Source organism: Physeter macrocephalus, chromosome 2, assembly GCF_002837175.3.
Source record: "Physeter macrocephalus isolate SW-GA chromosome 2, ASM283717v5, whole genome shotgun sequence".
NCBI classification, from domain to species: Eukaryota; Metazoa; Chordata; class Mammalia; order Artiodactyla; family Physeteridae; genus Physeter; species Physeter macrocephalus.
Genome location: NC_041215.1, coordinates 105,486,238 through 105,496,671, shown reverse-complemented (window position 1 = coordinate 105,496,671; position 10,434 = coordinate 105,486,238). Strand labels below are relative to the sequence as shown.

Below are 10,434 nucleotides of genomic sequence, written 5' to 3'. Positions count from 1 at the left end.
TGTCTGTCTTTTTTTTTATCTTGTTCCTTCATCTGGTACATAGCCCTCTGCCTTTTCATCTTGTCTCTCTGTGAATGTGGTTTTTGTTCCACAGGCTGCAGGATTGTAGTCAAATTTTATTTTTAGATGAGAAGAATCAATGTTGCAAAAGTGACATTTCTCCTAGATCATTAAATCAGTAGAGTGTTAATTCAGTACAATCCCCAAATATTCCAATAGAATATTTACATCTTAATAAAATGATTCCCAAATTTATTCTAGGAGAATAAACATAGGAGTTGCCACATAAATTCTGAAAAAGAACAGAAAGGAAGAGTAAGAATTAGCCTTATAAAATATATTATAATACTACAAACAGATTATTATAACAGAAATATACCTGTAGAATTGAAATAGACCCAAGTGAATATGAGAATTTAGTCTATGTTAAAAAGTGGGCATTTCAAATGAGGTGGAAAAATAAGACTGAGTGTTCAGTAAGTACTTTTAGAACCACTGGCTTCTTATTTGCAGAAGAAAATTAAGATAACTTTACATATTCTAATTCCAGATGGAGTCAAGATGTAGATTTTAAGAAATAAAACCTTACAGGTATAAGAACACAGTCAGGTGATTTTTTTTCAGTAATCTTAGGAGTAGAAAAAGACATGACATCAAAACCAGAAATTAGAAAGTGAAGATGATATGTTTGTCTACATAATAATTCAGCAGTCCCACACAGCAAAAACCAAAACACAAACCAAAAAAACCCCACAAACTAAATTAAGATACATAACATACGGGAAAAAAAATTTGTAACATATATAACTGTGTTATTACCTGATCCATAAAGAAAAATTGTGAAAGGACATTTGTATTTCATTCATAGAAGAAAAAATAGAAATGGCCAGCAACAAATGAAAAGATGGCCAACTACTCAGTAAGCAAATTTAAATTAAAACAAAATTTTCTCACCTATCATGTTAGCAAGGATTGCATTTAGTACTAAGTGTTGGTGAGAGTGTAGGGAAAAGGTACACACCGTGCTGGTGGGAATGGAATGTACACTGGACTTCACTGGAAGACAGTTTGTCAGTATGAATCAAAAATCAGAATGTATGTGTTCATTGACCCAGAGTTCTTTGCCTAGGAACTTATCCTAAGGAAATGTATACACTAATACATATATCCAAGGATTTTTAATGTAATTTTTATATTAAATAATTGGAAAGAAATTATTAATAAATGTACTTACTTCATTAGGTAATTGATTGAACTACACCCACAGTGGAGTTTTATGTAGTTATTATAAATGATATTGTAGCTCTATACTTGTTGACCTAGAAAAATGTCAGTGCAGAGCATTACATAAAAAACATCAGGTCACAAAACAGCATTGATAGTAGAGTCCCATTTTGTATATTCATTATATCTAGTAGATATTAAAATTTCTGGAATTATACTGATATATGTGTATGTTCCTAAAACAAGGTAGTATCAGTAGTTATCTCTAAGTGGTTGATTCATCAGTGGTTTTCACTTTCTTTTTATTTCTTTGTACTGTCATAGTCTTGTACAGTGATCATGAATTGCTTTTATAATCAGAATAAACAAAACCATTTTCATTAAACATAGCCATTGCAATCTGGTTGTTTTTTGTCTGTAGTGGAGCATAGGTATTTGTGTGTCTCCTACAGCAACTCTTCATGTATAAAAAGGCTCTCTAGTCATTCCATAGTACTCCTATCCACAGAGTAAAGAATCATGATTACTTTTTCTCCATGGTGCTTACCTTTTTTTAAAAAAATCGCTTTCTGGGCTTCCCTGGTGGCGCAGTGGTTGGGAGTCCGCCTGCCAATGCAGGGGACGCGGGTTCGTGCCCCGGTCCGGGAGGATCCCACATGCCGCGGGGCGGCTGGGCCCGTGAGCCATGGCCGCTGAGCCTGTGCGTCCGGAGCCTGTGCTCCACAACGGGAAAGGCCACAGCAGTGAGGGGCCCGTGTACCGCAAAAAAAAAAAAAAAAAAAAATCGCTTTCTTTGTAAGAGGCAGTATAGGATAGTTCCTGGGATTAAATCCTGGCCCTGCTGCTTACAAATTTGTGACCTCCCTGGGCCAATTTCCTTATTAAAAAAAGGGTTCTTGTGATAATGAAATATTGATTAATACATAGAAAGTATATTCAGAACAATGCCTGGCAGGTAAAACCCCCCCCCAAAATATTAGTTACTGTTATTATTAATCCTTGGACTGTGTCTTACCTATGTACTCTATCTCCGCATTATCTCAGTCTGTTTTAAAATGAATTTTCTTAATATTTCTTATTCTAAAGAGTGGAAAGACTAGTATAAGTAATCTGTGTGTAACTGTTGGTATATATATATGTTATTGTAAAAGTTTAAAATTGACATGGAAACTCAGAGTCACATCTCTTACCTACTTTCCTGTTGTTTTCTAATAGGTTTACTCATGGGGTAGCAATACCTTTGGTCAACTTGGGCATTCTGATTTTCCAACAACAGTTCCTCGTCTTGTAAAGGTACTTTAGTGAATTTGATAACTTTTATAGCAACTTATTTTAGAATTCTAAGTTAGAACACTTTATATTTCTCCACTTCTTATTTTATAAAATTAGGAGAATTGTATACTTGTAACCTAAGTTTGTTATGATGTACATTAAAATTAAAAAAAAAGTGAAGCCACTTGTTTTCAGGCTAAATGTTTCCTTTTTTTGTTAGTTTATATTTCTTTTCTTCTTGGCTTCATTGAGTATTCATAGTTGTTTTTTTTTTAAGTAAAAATGAACAAGTTCATTCTTTTAAAGGAAATGTTTCTAGCACTGTGTTGACTTTTGAGCTTTATACTACCAAATAATGCCTACTCTTTGACTTCTCACCTAAGTTTGACTTTTTTTTTAAGTGTGACTTTTATATAACATTATTTGATGGTTTGTTTTGTTTTGTTTGTTTTGTTTTTACATACATAGTAGTAAAACCTTTTTGTAACCCTTTTAATTTTCTATAGGGAAGCTAAAAGCATAGATAATTTCTTCACTGCTGTGTGAATTGGTTTTAGTTTATGTAATGCTATTCAGAGACGGGTAACTTCTAGTACCTTTGATGCAGTTTTAGAGGACTGTTTCTCAACCTTTTTTTCTGCCACAACGTCCTGCAGAAATACAAAATTCAAAAATTCAAAATTTGTTTGTTTTGGGGGATTTTGTTGGCAGGGAGTAGGCATGCTGATAGCCTGGTAGGCTAACAGAATGGAATGTGGAGCTCATGTATTCATAGTTTGATTCTAATATCTCCCTTATCCCAACACATGCTCTCTCCACTGAGAGTAATAGAGACTAAAAAAGTATAGTTACTTCAGTTTCAGGAACATCATTCACATATAAGCTACAGTTAATACATATTCTGCTGATTCATGTATTCAGTGTACACTATGCGTCCATCACTATATAAGACCTTTACATGCTGCCTTTCCTTCCAGTGAACTTAATTTTACTGGGAAGAAAAGACTTAAATAAAACATTAGGGAACAGTTGTTAATTCTAGCTCCAATCTTAAATATTTTCAGCATAAAACATTTTAGTGGTAAGCTATTCAATTTCTGATATTTTATCACAAATAAAAATATGATAACTCACTGTTCCTTGGGTTCTGTTATTTGAATAAAGTAGAATATGCATCTATTCATACCAAGGAAACTTTTGTAATATAGCATGGAGATGCTGGAAATACAATTTTTATTTAAAATTTTAGAGTCAGACAAGAGAGAATAGAATTTGTTATAAGGTTTTAGTTTCATTACTCTTTAACTGTGCATATGAAAATAAAACATCATTATTTTGGTTTTTATTTGGGGGAAGGGTGAGAAAAACATTTTGAAGTCATTTAAATTAATATGTGAATTAAAGTCAAGGCAGAGTGAGATCTGAATTCGTTTTGATTAGAGACTAAGAAGACGACTCTTTCCTCCTCCAAAAATTTTAATTCATTCTTTGCAAAACCAACAGGAAGTCAGTTATTTGGATAGCCTGATTTTGAGAAGATAATGACATGCTGGAAGAGGATAACTATAAAGTAGTGGAGACGTGTGTGTGCGCACACACACACACACACACACACACACACACACACACACACACACACACACACACACACACACATATTCACCTAATCACCTAGGATTTGAATCCTATCTAGGCACAGAATCTAACAGATTGGAAGTTTTTTGCTTATTGTTATATGAATCATGGCTGAGGCTGGGTCTGCAGGTTGGGGCAGTAGTTTTCATTAGCAGAACACTTCCTTCAAATGAAACCTTATGCGGAATCCCCTACATAAAACAGATAACTGTGGAACTATTTTAGTTGAAGGATGGAGGTGGGTTGGGGCCAAAACCCTGGCACCTGCCTTTCCATGGTGGCTCCTGAATCACTGCGTGGAATCCTAAGCTTTGAAAACCATTGATTTAAGGCAGTGGTTCTCAAACTTTTGCATACATCAGAATCACCTGGAGAGCTTGTCAAAGCAGGTTGCCCGGTCGGACCCCCCCAGTAGCAATGTGGCCTGAGTGTGAATTTCTCACATGTTCCTAGATGATTGCTGCTGCTGCAAAGACTACTCGTTGAGCACCACTGGTCTAGGGGATCCATGTAGGTGGGCTTCTAAGGGGTCCTGCCTGTTTCAACATCCTGGGACACAGTGAAGTCACATCAGAGAGGTTGTGAGTTCCAAGTGGGAAAACAACTTTAACACCCACGGGTTTAGTTGGCCAGGATGGATTTTGGCCTTGTTAGATTTTCTTTTCACCTTGATTTTTGTGCACATAGCAGAATATGTATGGACAAAGGTGTGTCCTAGCTGTCAGAATAGGGCTCTAGAAGTTTCTGGGCCTTTGTAGTACAAGCTGAGTCTGTGGCAACTTCCAAAAATAACAATGAAAAAAATCAAATCTATGGTTTTATCTTATTAAATTTCAATTTTTCAGTTTTTTTTTTTTTTTTTTTTTTTTTTTGTGGTATGCAGGCCTCCCTCTGTTGTGGCCTCGCCCGTTGCGGAGCACAGGCTCCGGACGCGCAGGCTCAGCGGCCATGGCTCACGGGCCCAGCCGCTCCGCGGCATGTGGGATCCTCCCAGACCGGGGCGCGAACCCGGTTCCCCTGCATCGGCAAGCGGACGCGCAACCACTGCGCCACCAGGGAAGCCCTCAGTTTTTTATAAAACAGTCCAGTTCTAAATTTACAGGCTGAACAAGGGTTCCTTCTCACTCCTGCATCTGTTCTGCAGTTAATCGGGTAAATTGCTGGGTGAGTTTTGCTGTCTTGAGATGTGACTGACTTTGTACTCCACCTGTTCAAGTAACTTAACATTCCATGTCCCGTGGATTTGGAGTTCCATCAGATTCCTTCATCTCGGACAGACAATGTCCTCCTGTCGTTGCAGGTGAACAGTGAAAATGGAGTCTGGAGTGTAGCTGCAGGCCAGGATTATTCCCTGTTTTTAGTGGATACTGAAGACTTCCAGCCTGGATTATGTTACAGTGGCCGGCAGAACCCGACAGAAGGTGACAACCTTCCAGAGAATCACAGTGGTACTAAGACTCCAATACTTCTCTCCTGTAGTAAGGTGAACAGGAATTGGATCCTAAGGCCCACATTCTATAACACATGAGAAGTCTTTTGTTTCTGTTGCTTTTGTATGGTATGCCTATTATTAAGTGTCTCTAACTAATGTATTTAAAATTGCAAACCAACTTGCCATCCCCCTTCTCTCCTTTTCCTGCCTTATTTCTCTCCACAGTGCATATCATCATCTCACACACTATATAGTTTACTTATTTTGTTTATTGTCTGTCTTCCTTTACTGTAAGATTCATAAGAGTAGGGATTTTAGGCTCTCTCATTTACTGTTGGATCTTCGTAGTAAATATTTCTATAAATATTTGTTGAATTAACACCCTCACATAGGGATATTAAAATACATATTTCACAGCGAAGTCTTCTGACTGTGTTCATGGAGTCCTCAGAGATGAATCGGAATAGAAATTGAATAGATGAATTTTTAACTGTAAGTGGGAAGTAAAAATTGCAGGGGCCTGAGGTGGGCTCATGGCAGACCTGACAGGCCACAAACAGTGCTCTGTTTCCCATCACTTCCCCTCTTTTCTTAGCTTTTCATTTTGTTTACTACTGTTTACTCATTTTTCCTTCATTGATCTGAATTTCTTTGCCTTCCTACTTCTTACCTCTTTTTCATAAACATAAAACCATTGGTCTGTTTCTGGTTTTCTTTTTCCCCACTTCAGTAGCTCATACCCTCAAAGTGATACACTGCAAGGAAATTAACCCTCAAAGCTAGTACATTCTGGATTTTTAATTTTTACTGACTAATATATCTTATGGATTGTTTTTTATCCTTTGTGTTTGTTTTTCTGGCTAAATATGTAAGCTCTGAATGTATATAGCGGTAAGATCTTTCTTGCTAAAGGTAACAGTGGCCAAGATTTGGCTCTTGACCTATATTAGACTGTTATTCCAGACATACTAATTGACTCTCTGTAGTTCTTGGCCCTGACTCCACATTCCTCATTAAATATTCCACAGTCCAGATAAAGGATGAAATAGGCTGATGAAAGGGATGAGACTCAATATGTGTCTTTAGTTACCATGGGCTGTTAATAGTCTATTAGCCTGCAGCTTGGTTGCCTAGTTTAATAGGGATATGTGACAAAAGGCATCAAAAGTTTTTATTCAGTGGTGTCATGAATAAATGACAAAATCCCCTTTTAAAGAAAACTGCTTTCTGTTGTACTTTTAAAAGATAGCTCCTAGATCCTTGATATTTTGACATACAGCACAGAGATCCTCTCTGCTCTCATCTATTTCATGCAAAAAGGGGTCCTGAGACATGTGTCTGTATCATTTGGATCTTTGTATATTTAGAGGGTCTGTGGTTCTAACCACATGTAAAATGAAATAAAAGGTATTGTGGCAATAAATAATAGTATAGATGTATATAGTTATATATAGATCATGCTATAGGTATATAACAACAGTGTACTGGTAAACCAGCCCTAAAAATCGAAATAAAACCAAAAGCTCTGATTTATAGTGTTTTCCAGTTTTTTCAGGTAATTTCCCTATTGCCACTTTCAAACTACTAACAATTTAATAAGCAACTTGTTGCAGAATTCCTGCATTGGCTCTCACCAGCTGATATGAGCCAACTTCAGTGCCCAAATTGCTACTAATAAATTATATTTCATCTTTAATCTTTTTCTTTTCCTGTTTTAGCTTGGATATATAAGCAGAGTGACAGCAGGAAAAGACAGCTATCTAGCCTTGGTGGACAAAAACATTATGGGATATATTGCCAGTCTCCATGAGTTGGCTACTACAGAAAGACGGTTCTATTCGAAACTAAGTGATATCAAGTCTCAGATTCTGAGGCCTCTTCTCAGTTTAGGTAAGTAGAACCTCCCCCCTCCCCTCTTTCCACCCACTCAATTATTAGGACTCTTGTTTTACCTGTTTTTTCTATATCACAAATAAAGAAAACTTTTTGTTTGAGTTGTACTCTTCTCCTTTCTTTCCAGTCTCTTCTTTTGTGCACAGGTAGTCAACAACTTACAAACTATTTCCACTTTGCCAATAGCCCAGCTGCCCCTATCCTTCCACCCGCAGAGCTCCTTTCACTTGTGGAAGTAGAAAAATGGAGCTTTCAGGAGATTCATGGCAGAGAAGCAGAACAACTTTGGGAAAGTTGATCCTAGGAGTCAGACTTCTAAACAACACTTCTAGCCCTGCTAGTCCTAAGATACCTTACGTTATATGCTACCCAAATTTTTCATTTTCTTTATTCTGGTTCTTAGAATTTTATCAAGTAGATCTTCCTTTGGATTTACAAGTAGTCTCTAAAAATGTGGATAACTGTGAGAGTGTTAAGGGTCTTACCCAACATTAGCAGGAATTGATTAAATCTGATCCCTTTTCTTAGCTGTAATCAGTTACAAGAGAGATTGAAGGTAAGGAGATAATATGGGGAAAATAGGTTACAGTAGTCCTAGATGGGGTGCTACTGTCCAGATATACTAGGATATAGTATATAGACCCTTCTTGGGGTATCGAGGAGGTTAGAAAGGAATGCAAAATGGAGATGGGAGTGGGCTGTTAAAGGTTAACTTCCCGTAGTTCAAAAATTTTTCGGGGTTTGGCCCTACACTCAGAAGATGGACAGGATGTTTTTATTTTTCTCTTTCTTTCTCCTGAACTCCTTGACCCCCTGTGTGGACACAGAATTCAGACCAATACTGTAATACTTAAATTCTGCCTTGTTCGTACGTCATTTTTCCACTTTAAGGTGACGTTGGCTTGTGTAGGTCAGCCCATTATTTTTAATGGGAAAACGTCTACTTTTTTTTTTTATTTTTTATTGGAGTATAATTGCTTTTACTTATTTATTTTTTAATTGGAGTATAGTTGCTTTTATTTATTTATTTATTTTTTAATTGGAGTATAGTTGCTTTTCTATTTTTCAAACAGTCTTTCCAAATTCAATCCCTTTGTAAGTTGGGGACTGTATGCATTTGTTTTTGTTTTTAATATGTTTTGCTTTCTTAAATGTTGCAGAGTTCCTGTTCTATAAATTCCCCTCCAGTGGGTGGGCTCAACACCCCAGGACTTTGGCAAGGGATAGGAAGCAATCCAAGCTGGAAGCTTCCTGGATTGCTCTGAAAGGAAAGTGAAACTTGCCCTTTTCCTGTTCTGATTCCTGATTTCTTTGTTGGTTTTAGCTGGTCTGCTAATCAGCCTCACTGCTTGGAGAAAAGTCCTACAAATTGGGAGCTTCAGACTGGGAAAAAGCAATAATCTCCTGATGCCCTCTGTAAAGTTAAGAGTGACCAAGGCAGTCTGATTTTTGGATTGCTCTGTCTGCAGTGAAGGGTTGGGCTTGTCCAAGGGACAAGTAGAGCAGAAGTCAGTGCAAAAGTTGAAAATGTTAACCAAGATATAGCTATAGAAGTGAGTTGAATTCCTGGCTGTCATTAACCAGTTGTGTGAAATTAGATAATTCACTTCTTTCTCTTGGCCTTAGATGACTTATCTTCAAAATGAGAGGAGAATTGGATTAGCACAGTTGTTCTCAAATTTGGCTGGTCTTTAGAATTACTGGAAGGCACTTTTTAAAAAAAAATATATCCATCGAGGGATCTTAACTCTGGCCTACTGAGTCAGAATCTGTAGGGTCCTGTGAATGTTTTTTAACAGGTTCCTCAAATGACTGGATACTGTGATCTCTGAATTTGCTTTTTTTTTTTTAAACACTGATTATTTAGGTTCCATAGTTGACATCTCAACATGTTAAGTATTTTTAGAAGAGGGAAATTCGTAATCTTGGTCATAAAAAGTATTCAGATAATGAATCTTTAGGTTATGTTATCATCATCATCATCATTTTGTTCCAGAAAATTTGGGCACTGCAAGTACAGTCCAGCTGTTGCAGGAGGTGGCAAGCCGGTTCAGCAAGCTGTGTTACCTAATTGGTCAACATGGAACCTCACTGAGCAGCTTCCTTCAGGGGATAAAGGAAGCCAGGAGTTTGGTCATCCTGAAGCATGCAAGTCTCTTCTTGGATAGTTATACAGAGCAAGTATCCAGTCCCGTGTCATGTTCAGTCTCTGCAGGGTTATTCTGCCAAGGAGAACAGCTCCTTAATCAGAAGAGACTAGATTAGGGACAGTGCTATAAGGTAATAGAAATTGCAAAGCAGCGTTTTAATCTTAAGACAACTATAGTTCTGCATCACTAAAATTTTAGTTTGCTCTAAGAGGGGAAAAAAGATTTCAATATAATGCATTCTCAAATTTCCTTCTGTATTCTAGCAGAATGATTGACAGTGTACTTACTTTACAAAAAAGTATTATAACATGGTTCTTTAGAGAACAATTTTGTTTCCTGAAGTAAATTATACTAAAATTTGAGGAAATAGGTAACTAAACAATTATTTTAAGACCAACTGTTGATTGTAAATATGGAGCTCTTCTAGTGCCTGCTTTTCACTGTTGTGTACATGGAGAGTTTAAAGACCAAACTATCTTTAAAATAAAGATATTTTTGTAATAAAACGTAAGATAGTGATCCAAGGTTCTTTTCATGTTTTTCAAGTAAAATATCCCAACTGTATTTGAAATTTTAAGTATTTCTCACTTTTTCTTATGTGAGGCATAATTTAAGTGTTATTTTAATGTATATTAGGTCCTGCTGTTGATCTGAAGTGTAGATTTTAAAGTCACCTATAGGGCTTCCCTGGTGGCGCAGTGGTTGAGAATCCACCTGCCGATGCAGGGGACACGGGTTCGTGCCCCGGTCCAGGAAGATCCCACATGCCGCGGAGCGGCTGGGCCCGTGAGCCATGGCCGCTGAGCCTGCACGTCCGGAGCCTGCGCT

General features: G+C 37.2%; 1 protein-coding gene across 8 annotated transcripts in view; it reads left to right on the top strand.

The window, feature by feature from the left end:
• Positions 1 to 10,434, top strand: part of ALS2 (alsin Rho guanine nucleotide exchange factor ALS2) — an 83,662-nt gene that overhangs the window by 32,452 nt on the left and 40,776 nt on the right. For all 8 annotated transcript variants that reach the window (XM_028480884.2, XM_028480881.2, XM_028480877.2 and 5 more), the window contains 4 exons: positions 2,440 to 2,517; positions 5,432 to 5,614; positions 7,282 to 7,453; positions 9,453 to 9,633. In XM_028480884.2, the coding sequence (XP_028336685.1) occupies positions 2,440 to 2,517; positions 5,432 to 5,614; positions 7,282 to 7,453; positions 9,453 to 9,633 (614 nt within the window). The remainder of the gene's footprint in view (positions 1 to 2,439; positions 2,518 to 5,431; positions 5,615 to 7,281; positions 7,454 to 9,452; positions 9,634 to 10,434) is intronic.